General features: G+C 39.3%; 1 protein-coding gene across 2 annotated transcripts in view; it reads right to left on the minus strand.

The window, feature by feature from the left end:
• The window catches only part of INTS4 (integrator complex subunit 4), a 111,927-nt gene that overhangs the window by 38,399 nt on the left and 53,790 nt on the right, over positions 1–19,738 (minus strand). For both annotated transcript variants that reach the window (XM_029914851.1, XM_029914852.1), the window contains 3 exons: positions 14,773–14,844; positions 12,859–13,033; positions 5,537–5,742 (listed from right to left, as the gene is read on the minus strand). In XM_029914851.1, coding sequence (XP_029770711.1) covers positions 5,537–5,742; positions 12,859–13,033; positions 14,773–14,844 — 453 coding nt within the window. The remainder of the gene's footprint in view (positions 1–5,536; positions 5,743–12,858; positions 13,034–14,772; positions 14,845–19,738) is intronic.

Raw genomic sequence — 19,738 nt, forward strand, 5'->3', positions numbered from 1 at the left:
AAGCCCCACGTCAGGTTCTGTGCTGACAGCTCAGAGCCTGGAGCCTGCTTCAGATTCTGTGTCTCCCTCTCTCTCTGCCCCTCCCCTGCTTGCGCTCGGTCTCAAAAATAAACATAAAAAAAACCCTTCCTTTATCAACTGATTATCATAAAGTTCAGTTTGTACAGGAAAAGGATTAATGCTTGATTCCTTAATTTACCAGTTTCCAAAATAATAAATTGATTACTTATTATTATAGTAAGAAACTTCCAAAGATGACTGACGCAGAACTTATTTGACACTGTTCATTTTCTTTGCTTAAGTATTGTTCAAGTCTTTTGCTGATTTTGTAATTGGATGGTTTGCTTTCTTATTATTGAAATTTGAGAATTCTTTATATATTCTTTGTAAGATATGTGTTTTGCAAATATTTTCTCCCAGTCTATGGTATGTTTTTTCAAAAACAGGTTTTTCCTTTGGCTTAGAAAAATAAGAAATTTATTGTCTCAGTCCTGGAGGCCTTAAGTTCAGAATCAAGGTATGAGCAGGGCTGGTTCCTTCTGAAGGAAGGAGAACTGTGAAAGAGACGCTGTGCCAGACCTCTCCAGCTTCTGGTAGACTTGGCTTTCCTTGGCTTACAGACAGCATTCTCTCTGCCTTCACATCACCTTCCCTCTATGCATGTTTCTGTTTCCAAGTGCACCCCCCTTTTTTGGTACAGTTTATATGTATTTTTTAAAGTAAGCATTGCAATTCCTTTTTTTTAATTTTTTTTTTTTTTGAGAGAGAGCGAGAGCAAGCGAGCATGAGCAGGGGAGGGTCAGAGAGAGAAGGAGACACAGAATCCAAAGACAGGCTCCAGGCTCTGAGCTGTCAGCACAGTACCAACGCGGGACTTGAACCCACAAACTGTGAGACCACGACCTGAGTCGAAGTTGGAAGCTCAACCGAGTCACCCAGGCACCCCTGTACAATTTATATGTTAAGGGCATTATATATGTTTGATCTATTGCTATTATCTCTCTTTATTGTAGTAAAATAAACACAATATAAAATTTACTTTTTAAAATTTTTAAACATTTATTTACTTTTGAGACACACAGAAAGAAAAAGCACAAGTAGGGGAGGGGCAGAGAGAGAGGGAGACACAGAATCCGAAGCAGGCTCTGGCTCTGAGCTGTCAGCACAGAGCCTGACGCAGGGCTCGAACCCACGAACTGTGAGATCATGACCTGAGCTGAAGTCGGACACTCAACCGACTGAGCCATCCAGGTGCCCTTAAAACTTACCATTTTAATATAGTTCTACAGCACTGAATACATTTAAATTGTTGTTCTGTCTTTATAATTAAAAGTGTCTTTCTGAAGAGCTTTTAAAGTTTGATAAAGTCCAATTTATCTAGTTACTTCTCTTATGGATTAAATTCTTGGTGTCATGTCTAAGAAATCTTTGTCTAATCCAACGTCACAAATATTTTCTCCTAAAAGTTTTATAGTATTAAGTTTTACTTAATATATGAAAGAAATCAAACTAAAAAGTTTAAAAGATATATCTGCATCCATATAGCAAAATCTAAGAATCAGAGGACTCTTCTCCAAAGCTCAGTTGGAAACATGCCTTCTTTATCCTCCAGGAACCCTTTTTCAGCCCGAAAGTCTCTCAATTCTTCACTCTGTAGAGTTAGCTGGACCAACTCTTCTTTTTTTTTTTTTTTTTTAACTTTTACTTATTTTTGAGAGACAGAGAGAGACTGAGTATGAATGAGGGAGGGGTAGAGAGAGAAGGAGACCTATAATACGAAGAAAGGCTCCAGGCTTTGAGCAAGGTGTCAGCACAGAACCCGACAGGAGCTTGAATCCACGAACCATGAGATCATGACCTGAGCCAAATTCAGATGCTCAACCAACTGAGCCACCCAGGTGCCCCCGACCAACTTCTTAATAAGCACATCTGACCATGTCGTTGCTCTATTTAGGAACCTCCTTTGGCTTCCCCACACCTCTTGGGCAAAGCTTACGTTCCCCAGCACTGCACACAAAGTTCTTCACAACTGGTTCTCCACTTGTTTCTCCCTCAGAGCCACGTGAACTTCTCAGCATCCCTGTCCGTGTGTGCCATTTCAGCCTCCCCAACTTTCATCTGTGGCCATATGCTATCGCTCTGGATAGAATGTCATTCCTTAGCTTACTTTTGATACTAACTTGTAATTACTGGTTTAAATGGCTGACTTCTTTATACAACTGTGAGCAACTCAGAGGTAAGAATTCGAATGGTCTACTTTCACATCCTCAAAATCTAGCACAGAACCCTGCTCCATTAAAAATAAATCAAGAAATGTTTCCTCAGTGACTTTATCAATATTATGAACTACTAACATGCCAAGCATTTTACATGAGTTCTCTTTCAATTCTCAGAAGAAACAAATGAGTATGTGGAATCATCCTCACTTTAATCATGAGAAAACCAAGGACTGGAGAGAATAAATATTTTAGCCAAAGTCACAAAGCTGGTAGGACATCCTGAATAACTCTCAGGTGTTCTTCCCTTAATAGGATTTTCTGTTTTAAGTTTATTTATTTATTTTGAGAGAAAACGAGAGAGAGAGCAAGTGGGGAAGGGGCAGAGAAAGGGAGAGACAGAATCCCAAGCAGGCTCTGGGCGGACAATGACGTGGGGCTTGAACTCACGAACCCCGTGAGATCATGACCTGAGCTGAGATCAAGGGTTGGAGGCAGCAGCTTGCAACCTAGGTGAGTGAGCTGCCCAGGCGCCCACCTACTATGATTTTCAAAACTGCAAGAGCTGGTCCCACCCACCCTCCAGGCCTAATCTCAGACCACACGCTAAGTGCTCTTTGTTACAACCAGGCTCTCTGTTGGTCCCTCCACTGCCCATGCTTCTGCCTATCAGTTTCTAGACCTGCCACTCCTCTGCCTGGAACATCCTTAAAGACCACACTCCCAACTCTTCCTGCCATGTGAGAGACCAATTCCTTCTTCAGATCAGCTTCAGAAGCCTTCCCTGACTGCTGCACCCCCTTAGCTCCTGCAGCCAAGTGCTTCTGTGACATACTCCCATGGGACCCCAACTCCTTTCTGTCATGAGCTCCTCACTCAGCTTATTACTGTACCTCCGTTGGGTCATATATATGTCCCTCAAACCTAAATCATAAGGTCCATGAGAGCAGCACCATGGTTCCTGCTCACTACTGGATCCTCCTTAACACAGGGCCTGGCCTATAATAGGTGGTTAATAAATACAAAACAACAACAGCAACAAAGACCAACAAAACCACACCTAAGTGAAAAGGAAAGACTAAAGACAGGAACTGACAGGTTGATTGCAATCTATCTGGTACTACATGCTGTGAACTTAACCATTAGCCATAGTGCTTCCCATATGGACAAACCATCACCACTGACAGGAGGCAGCTACACCGATATATTCAAAGTAATAAGAAGACGATTTTGACTCTGTTTCTTAAGAAACTCCTAGTTATACAGCTGAGCTGTGCAGACCTGTTCTAGAACATGTTTACTAAGCATCCTCTATGTGTAAGTTACCATATTGAACCCTGAAAGGAATATGGTAAAGTGTACAACATGGTCACTCTCCTTAAGTAGCTCATAATCTCACAGAACTCTAGGTGGCTCAGTCAATTGAGCATTGGACTTTGGCTCAGCTCACATCTCACGGTTTGGGAGTTCAGGCCCCGCATCAGACTCGCTGCTGTTATGGCAGAGCCAGCTCTTGATCCTCTGTCTCCTCCCTCTCTACCCCTCCCCAGCTCGTGCATGGGCATGTGCGCGCTCTCTCTCTCTCTCTCTCTCTCTCTCTCTCTCTCTCAAAAATAAAAATAAACATGAAAAAAAGTAGCTCATAATGTCACCAGGGAGTTGAGATAAAACCTGCCATTAATGATAAATTGTGAAAACATAGTAACAGATACATAAACATGCGCGGCTCTGTGAACACTGCCTGGACCGTAGCTCAGCTACTTAGCAAACATGTCCTGAGCATCTACTTGTGTCAGACACTGCATTGCACTAGAAATAAAGAAATGAAAGAAGCCAGGATCCTGCCTCCTTAAGAAGCTCTCAGTCTTGTGAAATAAAGAATTAAATAATCAGAAAACATCCAGATCTATGCTAAACACAGGGTGACACAGGAGTACAAAGGAGTGCTACTTAACCCACTTGCAGTGGGGCTGCTTAGGGAATAGGCTGCCTAACGTAGATCTTGAGAATAAGCAGAAGTCTACTAGGTGAGACGTGGCTAAAAAAGGAAAAGGAAAGTGGTAGTTTTTGCAGGCAGAGGGGGAAAACTTACAGTGAAAGAAAAATGGTGAGAAAAAGCATACTGATTAGGGGAGTGACTCCAGAATAAAGTTCAGGATGAGGAATGGTGGGAAAGAATGCAGAAAAGGAAAGGTGGGGCTAGGCTGCGGAGCCCACCCACGGAGAACAAAGCACGGAATGCCAGCTTGTCTTCTCAGGAAAAAGATATGTGAAAAACTAAAAATAGACTTATAAATCAGGAAAGATCTTACCAGAAGGGCTGAGAAACTGAGAAAATTGATGGGAAACTTCAAAATCAAAGCACCCAATCCATTTTCTGAAGTACGCAGCAGAAATCTGTAACAAGTGCTAATGACTACATCCAATAGCTGTCCCTTTCAGTTTCTGAAAGACCAAAACTAAACCAAACCAAATCAGAAAAGAAACCGAGAAGCCAAATCTCATTTATTAGTATTTTGAAAATCTTCAGTAATCACAAATAAAATCCCAATACTTTAGAAAAATAATTCAAGAACCACAGAGAGTTGTACAGCCTGGGAGGCGAATCTGTGTTCATTCCCTGGCACAGCCACTTACTAGCTCTGTGACCTCAACCAAATTACTCTCTTTTCTGTAAAATTCCAGGGTTGAATGAGTCAATTCCCTAAGATCTGTTTCTGCTTCAACATCGTATGATTCACTAGAAGAATTAAATCAAATCAAAGGCTGAAAAGAATTCTTCATTATTTAGCCCCTACCCTAATTATCTGTAACCACTTCTCTCCCCACTTCTATCACTTCAGCTCTATGCTACTTTACAATGAATTCCTTTTAATTCCTCACATGCCCCATGCTCACGCTTCCCTCTGGATCCGCAGGCACTGCTCCCCCTGGTGCCCTCCCAACCTACCACCAAGGGTGTCATCCCTTCCTAAGAAAAGGGCTCACCAAGTCCTACTCCTCCTTTAAGCGTCCACTACAGCAGTCCTTCCTCCTTCCCCACCTCCCAACCGTACCTCACACAATTCAGGTCACATCCTGTCACTATCCTGAGGGAACCCTGTGCTTTCCCAATCACAGCAACACTAAGCTTCCTTTAAGTGCGCTGTTTAACAGCGAGTCTTCTGCACCTCGGTGGAGCTGTGTGCTAAGAAGGCAGAACCGCGCTGCCCATATACTACTGCATCACCAGTACCTAGCACAATGGCTGATTTGAAAAAGAAAAAAAGCAGCACTCGGTAGTTACTGGTGAAGAAATAAGTAACAAACTGAAGACTCACCTCTAACACAGCCAGGACAGTGTCAAGCTGATCCTCTCGGAGGGTGATATTGTTAGAGATTTTTCTCATGGTGTGTATGGACTGCAGACGTACTTCCTCAATTTCATCATTAAACATGTCGACCAGAAAATCAAGGCACTTCTCAGCAAAAGAGGGGGAAGACTGGGCCAGCATGCACAGAGCCTCCACAGCAGCAATGCGGACCTCTACAGAATGGGGGCGAATGAAACCGCACGTCAGGTTAAAAGCCATGGGACAAGTCCAAGGATCCCTACTCATTCAGGTTCGTCTTTCGCTTTCTACTCTTCTCACTTGACAAACTCTCTCTGGGAGATCTTTTCCATGCCCACAGATTTGGCTACCACCTTCACAGTGACCTAACAACAAGGACTTTGGTGTCAGAGGGACTAAGGTTTAGATCCTGACTCTGGAGACATGTGATCAAGTCACACATCTGTCTCCATTAACTGAATTTCTTGAAAACTAAATTCTTATTTAACTCAGTACTCCAACCACAGCAGATTTTATGTAACATTGGGATTAAAATAGACTAGATGTCATTTTTGCATTTTAGAAGTTAACATTCAGCAAAGTAAATTAACCTGCCTTAAAGTAAGAGCACAGATAAGACTAGAACCCAGCATTGCAGATTCTAGACTAGCATCATAGAGTGGCTAAGGATCTATGCTTTAAAATGAGAAAGGTCTCACAGAGAATTGTGAAGAGTAACCCCTCCATTAACTTGGAGGGAGATCTTGAATAAGTAACTTCCAAACACATTAGTTTTCTTTCACCTTAACCAGAGCTAATACTCATTTCCTTACAAAGTAGTTAGGAGGTCTAAATGACATAATACAGGTAAAGCATATAGCACACTGCCTTACATATGTTAACAGCTTAGCAGATATCACCTACAGTATAGGTATTGGTCATATCAGCACCCTGAGATCAGAGGTGCCTTCTCTTTGTATGCCCCAAACACGAAACAGTGAAGCCACTAAATTCAGGAATCCCCTCACTCATTCACTAGTAATGTTTCCTGAATGTGTACTACGTGCCAGGCCAAGTACTGGGACACAAAGATGAGAGATGAATAAACTACAGATAATGCTCTCAAGACTTTCATAGGTGCTTCTTTTGTTCCTGGTTCCCACATGGTTCTGCAACAAAATGTACAATTTCAAAAAAGAAAGAAAGAAAAACCCACTTAAATTGTGGTTAAAACTCACAAATATAATTTGTTTTTGTATAAGAAAGGTTTTATAGACACTTTAAAAGCAAAGTTACTACATTAAAGGGACAGGACTCAGATGGTTCTTGGTAGTTATGATTCTTCCTTTCATCAGAAGGGAAGGATTTACTACACTTCATAATAATGTAATTTAAACATGAAATTGCTAATAACTACAAAGAAAGCCAGAGATGGATCCAAATCTGTTAACTGTGGCCTCTTTTGTCTACGGCTTTACCCATTATGCCACTTAAATCTCATGTAACTCTTAGAAATCCACAAAGAGAATCACAGAGACTTCTGATCAGAAGAGACCTGAGCTGATGCCAATTCTAAGCAGAAGCAAAGAAACTTGGTGTTTCACTTTGTATGCATAGTCTGGTAAATTAACAATTTCTACTAAACTTTTTGGAATGTTGAAATGTGTTACAGTCTTGGGACACCTGGGTGGCTCAGTCAGTTAAGCAACTGGCACTTGATTTCGGCTTCAGGTCATGATCCCACTGCTGTGAATCAAGCTCTGCACTGGGCTCCATGTTGAGTGTGGAGACTGCTTAAGCCTGACAATCTCTCCCTCTTCTCCAGGGGAAGGGAGGAGATGTATTACAGTCTATTTAAGGGTCCAGAGCAAAGGAATCAGCTATGCTGGGCGTGGGGCGGGGGAAGGGGGACGGGGGGACTGATCCTCTGGTGCCTTAACATGTGTAATAAGATCCTGGTTTTGCTACTTATTAGCTTTGTTCTTAGTACTGAAGACACAAAGATGAACAAGAAAGAGATGGTCTCCCAGGGCATACAGACAAGAATAGTTAATTGCATTACAAAGTGATGAGTGGTACAATGAAAAGTAGAGGGAGAAAAAAAAAAAAGAAAGAAAAGTAGAGGGAGTGTAGTGTAAGAAAACACACAAGAGGAATGTAGCCCACTCAATAGGATCAGAAGCAACTTTCTAAACAAGTGACCTCTGAAACAATACCTAAGGGCGTTACTAAGCCCAAAGAAAGGAAAAAGGCCTAAGTAGAAGTCCAGATAAAGACATGCCCAAATGAGAAGGAGAACATGGAACGAGAGGAATAAAAATATGTGTGATGGGGCGCCCGGGTGGCTCGGTCAGTTAAGCGTCTGATTCTTGATCTCAGCTCAGGTCATGATTTCATGGTTTTAAATTCAAGCCCCACATCAGACTCTGTGTTAGTGCAGAGCCTGCTTGGGAGTCTCTCTTCCTCCCTCTCCCTCCCTCCCTCCCTCCCTCTCCCTCCCTCCCTCTCTCTCTCTCTCTCTGCTCCTCCCCCATTGTGTGGTGCATGTTCTCTCTCTCTCAAAATAAACTAAAAAAATTTTTGTTTAAAAGAAATTAAAAAATAAAAATACCTGTGATACGAGAGTCCACAGCCAATGAAATAAGGCTTCATTTCATTCTCAACAACATGTCCCTAATTTACCCAAATGTTATAAATATGATAAAATTAGAAAACTGCGAGACTCCTGGGTGGCTCAGTTGGTTAAATGTCTGACTTTGGCTCAGGTCAAAAATCTCACAGTTGGAGCCCTGCATTGGGTTCCACTCTGGCAGCATGAGTATGCTTGGGATCTTCTCTCTCTCTCTCCCACTCATGCTACCTCAAAATAAATAAAACTTTAAAAACAAATAAATAAACAAACAAATAGAAAGCTGCCATACCTGATACTCATTTTCCAATGTTCCTTTAATTAAACCTTATTAACTTATATAGAACCAAATCACATAAACATTAATAATGATGAAATTCAATTGTAAAACTAAACATAGCAAAAACAATAGTAGAAACTAATAAAATAGGTTCCAGTTACTTGTCTTAAGATAAAATGTACATTAATAACTGGACTTCCTTATTATACAATACTACTTAAAGTGTAATTCATGTATCAAGTTCACAGAGAACAAAAAAGCAGAGGTTGTTTTATCTAATTTCTATATACAGACTTTCCGTTATCCAAAAGTAGAGTGTTACCATGAAACCTTTCACAAGCTGAAATGATGTAAAGCGAGTACACCCCACTTTCCAAAAGTTACCTTTATGCCGCCTCACTTTACATAAGTATGGTAAGGACTTTTTTCATGAAAATGAACTCCTCTTTGGATTTCTTTTGGTTAACAAAAACAGGTACTCATGTAAGTCTTTCATAAAAGCAAAGCAGTGTAATGCAAAACTTTAGAAAAGTAGGGAAGGTATTCAAACCAAAAAAATAGCAAAACAGATAAGGTAATCTAATACTTTTTTTTAAGTTTATTTATTTTGAGAAAAAGAGAGAGTGGGGTAGGAAGGTGGAAGGACAGAGAGAAAGGGAGAGAGAGAATCCCAGGCAGGTTCTGCACTGTCAACCATGGAGCCCCGTGCGGGGCTCGAACTCATAACCCGTGAGATCATGACCTGCGCCGAAATCAAGAGTAAGAGGCTTAACCCACGGGGCCACCCAGGCGCCCCCATGTAATCCACTTTTTATAACAGAAAATTGTCTTTGAAAAGTAATTTTCTTGCCCTTCTAAGAAGATCTGTTCTGAGGTAATTTTTATAGGCATTTTAAAGATCTGAGTTCTTTTTTTTTTTTAATGTTTTATTTATTTTTGAGACAGAGAGAGACAGACTATGAGAGGGGGAGGGTCAGAGAGAGAGAGGAAGACACCAAATCTGAAGCAGGCTCCAGGCTCTGAGCTGTCAGCACAGAGCCCGATGCGGGGCTCGAACCCACGAACCATGAGATCATGACCCGAGCCAAAGTTGGAGGTTTAACCGACTGAGCCACCCAGGCGCCCCTAAAGATCTGAGTTCTAATCCTGATACAAATTTACTATAAAATTTGGACAATCAATATTATCTCCCCTGGTCTGTTACCCTTACTGAAAATGAGAAGGTTGCAGCTAATCATCTCAAAGCAATGACATTTTTTAGGTGAGACAGATAGCATCATATTACTGAACTTACAAGAGCTTTCCAGAATTTCTATTAATGGGTAAGATGGCCATTAACAAGGACCACATTTATCTATCTGAAACAACTAAAAACAGAAATAAGAAAAAGAAACAACAGTATTCAATACACTGGAACATCAGGTAAATAAAGGGTAGTGATCCCCAAGACACAGGAAATAAATGAGGTGAACTGTAGAATTATATCCCTTTACTATCTGGAAAGACTGCAGATTCCAGGTCCCTCTGAGTTGAGAAGTCAGAGCTGGGAGTCTGAAAAGGCCAACGTGGATAGAGTTCATAAGGCAAAGTACCAGAAAGGAGAGAACGACACAGAGAGACCTTCAGAGATCTGCAGAGGGTCCCCATCAAGACATCAGCTGAGCTCTGGGGACACCTGGGTGGCTCAGTCAATTAAGCACCCAACTTCTGCTCAGATCATGATTCTGCAGTACAGGAGTTCAAGCCCCTCATCGGGCTCTGTGCTGACAGCACAGAACCTGGAACCTGCTTCCTATTCTTTCTTTCTGTCTGTCTGTCTGTCTCTCTCTCTCTCTGCCCCTTACCCACTCACACTGTCACTTTCTCTCAAAAATGAATAAACATTTAAAAAAAGTTCTGATCTGTAAAGACACTGAGGTCTGAGAAAGAACCAATAAACAGGACTAGAGGGAACAATCTCCAAAATTCATAAATGGTCCACCACTATTTCAGAAGAGTCTGTTTAACCGGGGAGAAAACTAAGCCCTAGACTAAATCCTGCCTCAGTCCCACTTAACAAAGCTTAAAATTAAGACCCAAAATAACTGCATCCCAGAACAAAGCTTAAGAATATTTATAAGTAGGGGCATCTGAGTGGCTCAGTCGGTTAAGTGTCTGACTTCAGCTCAGGTCATGATTTCGTGGTCCATGAGTTCAAGCCCCATGACGGGCTCTGTGCTGATAGCTCAGAACCTGGAGTGTGCTTTGGATTCTGTGTCTCTTTCGCTCTCTCTCTGCCCCTCCCCCACTCACACCTGTCTCTGTCTCTCAAATATAAACATTAACATTTTTTTTAAAAAAGAATATTTATAAGAATATAACAATGTTCGGGGCGCCTGGGTGGCTCAGTCGGTTGAGCGTCCGACTTCGGCTCAGGTCATGATCTCGCAATTCGTGGGTTCGAGCCCTAAATCAGGCTCTGTGCTGACAGCTAGCTCAGAGCCTGGAGCCCATCTTCAGATTCAGTGTCTCCCTCTCTCTTTGACCCTCCTCTGTTCACGTTGTCTCTCTCTCTCTCTCGCTCTCTCTTAAAAATAAATAAAACATTTTAAAAAATTAAAAAAAAAGAATATAACAATGTTCATTACCCAATAAAGTAAAATTCAAACTGGCTGGCATACAACTGAAAATTACTGTGCATGCATAGAAGTAGAATATAATTCATAATGAGAAGAAAAATCAGTCAACCAAACCAACACAGAAATCACACAAATTGTAGAATTAATAGACACAAACATTAAGATAGTTATTGTAAATAGATTCTCTGTTGACAAAGGTAAAGAAAAGATGAAGCAGATTAAGAATATATGTGTGAGACGCTTAACAAACTCAAATTCTTTTTTTTTTTCCCTGAGAAAGCATGTGTACAGGTTGGGAAGAGGGACAGAGAGAGAATCTTAAAACAGGCTCCAAACTGAGCCTAGAACCTGATGCAGGGCTTGATCCTGCAACCCTGGGATCATGACCTGAGCTGAAACCAGGAGTCAGACACTCAACCGACTGAGCCACCTAGGTGCCCCTAAACAAACTCAAATTGTAATTGAACTTGTATAAATGAAAACTACAATGTCTGCTGAGATTAAAAATATACTGGATGGGATTAAAATCAGATTACACGTTGCATAAGAAGAGTGACCTCCAAGACAAAACAGTAAATATCCAAAATGAAATGAGAATAAGACTGAAAAAAAAAAAACCAACAGGAATGAATGGGGCCCCTAAGTGGCTCAGTCAGTTGTGTCCAACTCTTGATTTCAGCTTAGGTCATGATCCCAGGGTCATGGGCTCGAGCCTGCGGTAGGCTCCATGCTCAGCAGAGCCTCTGTCTGTCTCGATATCGCTCTCTCTCCCATCCTTTCCCTCTCTAAAATAAAGAAAAAATAAATAAATAAAAGGAATGAAGCACCCATGAGCTCTAGGACAACCTCAGTAGTCTAATGTATGTGTAATTGGAGTCTCCAAAGGAACATGGGACCAGAAAAGTACATGAAGAAATAATGGGCCAAAATTTTCCAAATTTGATGAATACTATAAACCCACATATCTAAGAAGCTCAAGAAACTTCAAGCATAAGAAACATGAAAACTATACCAAGGCACAACATAATTAAATTGCCAAAAGCTAGTGAAAAAGAAAACATCCTGAAAGCAGCTAGAAAAAATAAACGTTATATACATAAGTACAAATATTAAAAAAAAAATGGCAGAAGACATTTCAACAGAAATAATGCAAACCAGAAAATGTGGAACATCTTTACAAGACTGAAAAAAAAAAAAAAACCCCAACAAAACCCCCACCCTATTAATCTAGAAATCAATTTCCAGTGAAAATTCTTTCAAAACTGAAAGTAAAAGAAAGTCTTCAATAGTCATAATAATAAAAGCTTTAAGGTCAGACATACCTGGGTTTAAATCTTGCCTCTGGGTGATCAAAAACAAGTTATCGTTATCAGTATCAGTATCAATTTTTACTACCAATTATTAAGTGCTTACTATAAAAGGGTCACATTTTGTGCCAAATGTTTTGTGTGTGTGTGTGTGTGTGTGTGTGTGTGTGTGTGTGTATATATATATATATATATATATATATATATATATATATATATATATAAAACCTCATTGAATTCTCACAAATCAGAAACACTATCAACCTTGTCATATAGAAAGGCTGGAATTTGAACCCAGGTTGACTGAACCCAAAGTCCATGCTCTTAACCACTGTATTATATACCACCTGCACCTCAATCTTCTGTTGTTAAAATTAAATAACAGAGTGACTCTGAAGGCTAAATGAGACAGTATGTGTACATTAACCAGTACAGGGCCCAATCCACAGCCATCACTCAGTAAATGGGTACTGTTAGTATTACGCACTCATACCTACCATACATCTCATCTTCCAATCCATGAACAAAGGCTCCACAAGCTCCTGACTCGATCAAGTTCACAGCTCCCGTATCTATTTCCTCCTTGGGAGCATCATCTCCCCACTTTCTGCCGCTGGAAAACTCCCCTGAACTGTAAAGTTCCTTGGCACGTTCATGTGCAGTGCGTTTTCTCTGTATAGGACAATGACAATTACCACTTGCAGGAGGTTCATGAGGGAACAGTAAGCTATACCCTGGGAACATGGGAAGGTAGGAAATAAGACTGTTCTCTGAGACTTACGTTTAAAAATAACAAATAAACAAAAACACTCAAAAAAATCAGAGCAAAGAACTGTAAATTCCACTTAAAGTAAAACCAAAAGTTCACAGGTCTGTCATAGCTGATAATAATCTTATTAAAGACAGGAAAAGAACATGCTGATCAGACAAGTGGTTGTTTGCCATGGCAACACAGGCAAAGGAAAAGCAGAGAGGTAAATAATAGCCATGTCCCCCAGCACCATGCTGGATAGATATTACACTGGCCATAGAAAAGAATTTTTGTTTAGTCCAAATAGAAGTAAGTCTGAATTTGGTAACACTGTGCTCCATTTGAGCAACACTGCACCTACCATGCAACCTTCTAGTAAATTCCCTTTCTGAATAGATTGCCTAAGCGGGAATAGACTGGCCAACTAAAGTAAATTTCCAGTCCAATTGAGTTACGGCTCTCAGCATGAATGAACTGCGTTCTGCTTTATAAATCAGCCTCTTATGAACCTTCTTGGTGTGAGTCCACATCCTTGTGGCTGATTATCTCAAAGGCACTGATGAAATATAGCACCTAAGCCTACAAGAATGTGAGTCAGATGAAGTTTGTGCCTTGTGATATATCTTAGAAATGCCTACATTACCCATCCGTCACCATTCATGAGCATGTTTTTTATATTTATACTCTAGTATACACAAAGAACTCAATCAATCACCAGGCTCAAATTAAGGCAATGACCTTCAAGAATCCACATGGCAGTGTCACATTAAGCATAGACAGAAATTCTCCAGCCATTCCTGAGAACTTCTCTTATGGAATAACTCAAAAGAAGACAAGATCTAACATGCACGAAGATGATATTCTTTATGTGACTTAAAATGGTAGAAAAATTGGGAGACTCTATATAACACAGGGTTAAAAAAATTATGTTACATCAACTTAAGATATTACACAGTCAGTAAAAATGCTAAGTATAAAGGTGACTCTATGAAAAATAAAAGAGCATATGATGTAGTGGTAAATGTACAAAGCAGACTACAAAACTATCTGAATACAATGATTCAACGTTTACAACAAGCTGGGGAGAAAACTACCAAAATGACAGAAGTCACTGTGTTAGAGTAGTAGGAATATGGGTAAATTGCTTCCCCATTCCTTCTATTTATCAAAGATTCTATAACTTTTTATTTTCACTTTTATACTTTACAAATTAAGATAATGAAATATTAACTCGTAGACAGTCCCGACAATTATGTCAGAGAACTAACAAGGTCCCGCATTCCGTAAGAGGCACTTTGTTACTGTTTAGAGAAAGAATTTATTCACCCCTCTAAGGAAACTCTAGAAAAGGAGTCCTAACATGTCCTACAGCCTCACAAAATAAGACCAGACCTATGTAGTTTCTAACAAAGTCAACTTTGCCTCTTCTTTATAAAACACAACCTCCATAAAGTATTTCATTAAAATAATTTAAAATTTAATAAAGTAACTTATCATTTGGTTCAAGTTACTAAGATTTTTAAACTAATATGTAATCTAGTTACTCAACATTTACTTAACAAATATAGAGGCAGCAAAACTAAACCAACACCATATGGCATATAGCTACACTGATCTTGGTGACAGAAACCCAATTTAAACACCAAAGATTTCAAGTTACCCTAAGGTCTGACATGAGCTTCTTGTCAAGTGTCTGCTCCAAGAAATGAGAACTGACTTGTTCCATAGAGCCCTGTAAAAACAAAGAATCCAGAGGAAATTAAATAACTTTTAAGGCCTGAATATTATCTTAAAATTCAAAATTTTCAGCCAACTTAAATGCATAAATATAACTTTATTCTTGATAGTAAAGATGCTTATGAGTTCTGAATCATCAGCAAAATAATAAAAACATTAGCAGCAGCTAGCAGCTAAATAGAGCTTACTGTGTCACACACCATTTATAAATATATTAACTAACTTAGCCCTCCTATGAAGTAAATACTAGTATTTGTCTCATTTTATATATGTGGGGAAAAAAGAAAAGTTAAAAGAAAAAAGAAAAGAAGGCACAAAAAGGCTAGGTGATGCATTCAAAGTCACAGAGTATAGTTTACAGAACTGGGCTATATAAACCCACGTTCCTAAATCTTTTGCCTTAACCACTGCTCTCCACTGCTTCTCCATTCCTTTTCATTCTATTCTGTCCATCATTTGTTCATTCACTAACTCACTCACTCACTAAAAGATATTTATTAAGGAATCATTTAACTATATACCTCCAGTTACCAGGAAGAGTAATACAAAAGTAAGACATCAATTCTGCACTCAGTGATCTCACAGACTAGTGAGGGACACTGATAAGTAAAGAGACTGTATTATGGTGTAAAATGTTATAATACATATATAAAGGGTACTATGGAAAACTCAGAGAATAAACAGTATATGGTGGAGACAGGGAAAGATCTATTTGGGGAACCAGTAATCACAAGTGCAAATGCATAAAGAGAGAATGCCATCCATGAGGGAACCATCAAGTAAATGGAACACAGGATACAGTTACTAAAAATGAGGCAGGACAGTAAGGGAACAGATCATAAAGGAACTCTCTCATATCGTTTTTGTGTTTGTTATGGTAAGGACTTTGCCATAATTATGGATAATAACTAGATAATGAGCTCAAAAGTATACAAAATATTTTACTTATACTTAATATTTTATTTCTAACAATCCCACAAAGAATGTATATTTTTTAAGTAATCTCTCCACCCAACATGGGGCTCACACTCCTGACCCCCAAACGAAAAGAGTTGCATGCTCTATTGACTGAGTCAACCAGACATCCTGAAATTTCCTTGTTGTATTAGATCAGAAATTGAGGCTGAGAGATTTGGTAACTTGCTCATTTCAAATAAGGGTGACACATAGTCAGATTTATACCTCATAAACATCATCTTAGCAACGATGTAGCTAATGGACCAGAAGGAATCAAAATGAAGCAGAGAAATGGGTTAGCAGACTATTGGAACAGGTCCTAGACATTCTTAAAGAATATATTAGCAATCTTCTCTAATTCCTGAGTCAGTAAATATGGAAATACTTATACAGGCTCAGACTTTTTCTCCAATCACATTTTCCATCGAAAGTTATTTGCTCTTTGGGAATATCCTTACCCAAGCTAACACCTTTCCTACAATTCCAGGAGAGCAACTGTTGTACAATTTTCACTTAAGAAGTTTCAAATTTTTTTCTTATTTCTACATGGTACAGTTGATGGTGTTCTTTGTTACACAGATCTGAGCCAATATCAAATCCAACGTTCATGTTTTCCATCCAAATATAAATTTTATGAATAATAACTACAAATTTTGGGGGGCACCTGGGTGGCTCAGTTGGTTAAGCATCTGACTTTGGCTTGGGTCATGATCTCACGGTTCATGAGTTTGAGATCCACATTGGGCCCTTGGCTGACAGCACAGACTCTGGAGCCTGCTTCACATTCTGTGTCTCCCTCTCTCTCTGCCCGCCCCCTGCTCATCTCTTTCTCTTTCTCTCAAAAATTAAAAACATTAAAAAAATTTTTTTAAAGGACTATAAATTTTTTTAAGATCTCTTTTTAACTTTCTCTTTAGTTTTACCAATAGCATTAATAATTGGATTTTTAGGGGGCATTTTTTTTCCTGTAAAAAATTAAGCTTTTGTTTTGTTTAAGTAAGCTCTACCTGCACCCTGGGGCTTGAATTCACAACCTTGAGATCAGGGGTCACATACTCTATCGACCAAGCCAGCCAGGTGCCCTAAGAATGAAGTCTTAGTAACTTCACAGTGAGCTACTGGAATCCCTAGTCTCAATGCACTCCTCCAAAGCCTTTAGCTGAGCTCTCTCCCAACACAGTAGCGAAGAGGGGGGTTACCATTCAACTTCCAGCCTCAAAAAATTACATATCATTATTTGCAACAAATTTCCCATGTTATCTGAGAATATGTGAAGCTTTCCATTTTAGTCCACAAGTACCAAGAGCCCTATGACATAATAATCCACTCAAAAAAATGTTGGGATCTAAACAAGTACACACACAGTAGAAATTGAAAAGGGAGAGATTCAAAAGAGCTCAAGAAGGTAGTACTAATAAGAGTTGATGACTCCATGGATACTGGACACAGAAAGAACTTCCAAATGCCTCTGGGTTTACAACTGGGTAAAGACCGCATCATTCATGAAAGTGCTGGAGGAATACATGTGACCAGAAAGAGGAATTCATCATCAAGTTTGTCTTACCAATCAGAAAAACCTCTACTTTCTTGTCTACTTTAACCAAGACAAATACATTCAGGTATGATCTCTCCAACTGCACGAGTACTATTCAACAATCTATATTTATAACACCAAGAAAACCATGATATTTAACAAACAAGTATGTCAAACCTGCTTTCAGGACAAAAACTGCTCAATCATAACTGCTCGATAATAATGTAAGGTCTGCACTAGCCTCTAGCTTTTACCCAATTAAGTCATAAAGAAAAGTAATGCACACCCCTCACCACCACAAAAAAAAAAAAAAAAAAGGAACTACTAAGTGAAATGTAAAACTGTCACTGACAAAGATACCTGCATTTGCTCTGGGAAAGATCTGCCCTTATGGCTCTGGGTTTAGCAACCTACAGTCTATCTGAAAATATTATCATCTTTAAGACCAAACACTTCTGGAGTCTTGTAAAGAAAGTTGGACCCTTACTGAACATCATAAGCAGAAGTCAATAAACTAAAAACTATATTCTAAACAGAGCGCCACACACCATGACTAATTTCACAGTAATGACTGTGTTCTAAATCGTCCCATGGAGCTGCATCCTTGCAATCAACTTTGTTTGCCTCAGTAGGAAAGTTATGAATAACTACAAACCGACTTTCCACAGGGTTTTAATTTTCTGAAACAGCCTACTTCTGAAATTTTTCATACTGCTAGAAGCCAAGGAGAATGGAGACTACTGATTTTTTGTGCAAGATGGACTTAAATCTAAAGCCTTACCTTTTAAGTCCGTGAAGAACCTGGCTTCTGCTTTCCTCTCGAGCTTTATCTTGCTGCACATTCCCCACGTTTAACACTATCCCTCCACAACCAAGAAATATTAAACTGTTTGTACTTTAGTATGATACTGTAGTTTAGTATATTAGTATGCATGACAATTACATGATACTCCTTCTGTATCTGTTATATTTTCTCCTTCCCTACTTATTTACCTAGCTAACTCAAAGTTATCCTTTAAAACTCAGTTCAGAAATCACCTCCTCCATGAAGCCTTCTGTCACTGTCTTAAGTGTTCTTTACCACAAGTACCAGGTATTATAACTGACTGATTGCTTATGTCAACCTACCAGACCACCAACTCTTTTGAAGACAGCGACTATGCTCAGTTGATGAACATGTAATCTGAAAACTACATGCAGTTTACCTGATAACAGTTCTGTCTATTCAAGAGTTGGAGTAGGTGAGTATACCTCTTTGCCTACACAGAGGAACTAGTAAATCAGCAGGGCATTAACTGTACGACCACAGCCCTCAATGTGTAATTAGAACATCATTAGGAAGAGATTCCACATAAGTTTTAGGTCACAAAGTATCATTTACTATGTATGTGGACTTTAATAAGTTCCATCACTTCTCTAAACTTTTTATTTTTATAAAATGATCAGTAAAATATCTACCTCAAAGAGTTTAAAAATATTTTTTAATATTTATTTATTTTTGAGAGACAGAGCATGAGCGAGGGAAGGAGTAGAGAGAGGGTGACTCCGAAGCAGGCTCCAGGCTCTGAGTGGTCAGCACAGACCCCAGCACAGAGCCCAATGCAGTGCTTGAACTCACAACCTAAGCTGAGGTCAGATGCTTAACCAACTGAGCCACCCAGGTGCCCCTCAAAATGTTTAAAAGAATTAAAAGTAATTTGCAAAAACTAAGTATGTTCATGAGAGTATTTATATGTGCATATATACCTGTGCATATAAAAAAGTGTGTGTGTGTGTGTGTGTGTGTGTGTATACACAGGACTAAAAGTGCCTAGCTTAGTAGGCTAGGAACTCTATAAATAGTAACAATGATTATTATCAGTAAAATTAGATTGTTAATTACTTTTGATGTACAAACATAATTACTTATATAATTTGGAGCTGTTTGGATCTGAAATCACTAAAATTAAAACATAAAGCACTTGACTCAAGCTAGAACTACCTAAGTAGAAACTCTTTCAATTTCCCACTGTAATTCACGATTCATATAGCTTTACATAAATGAACTTCAGGTCCTATAAGGTACTAAACTGAAAAATCTGAATGACTCTGCCTTAAGGATTACTCTTCTAAACTGCCTTCTCAAATCAAGATGTATTATTGAATTACTCCTCTACAGCATCCCCCTCACACATAAACACACTGTACACTGTAGATGCTCAGGAAGTATTGAATGCAAGAATTTGGTGAATGACTGGACTGTTCCAAATTGTAAAATATTTGAAAACTAAAACAAAGCTTTAAAATCTGAATTCAAAACAAAATCAGGGGCGCCTGGGTGGCTCAGTCGGTTGAGCGTCCAATTCTGGATTTCGGCTCAGGTCATGATTTCATGGTGGCGGGATCAAGCCCCACGTAG

This window comes from Suricata suricatta, chromosome 11, assembly GCF_006229205.1.
Source record: "Suricata suricatta isolate VVHF042 chromosome 11, meerkat_22Aug2017_6uvM2_HiC, whole genome shotgun sequence".
NCBI lineage: Eukaryota > Metazoa > Chordata > Mammalia > Carnivora > Herpestidae > Suricata > Suricata suricatta.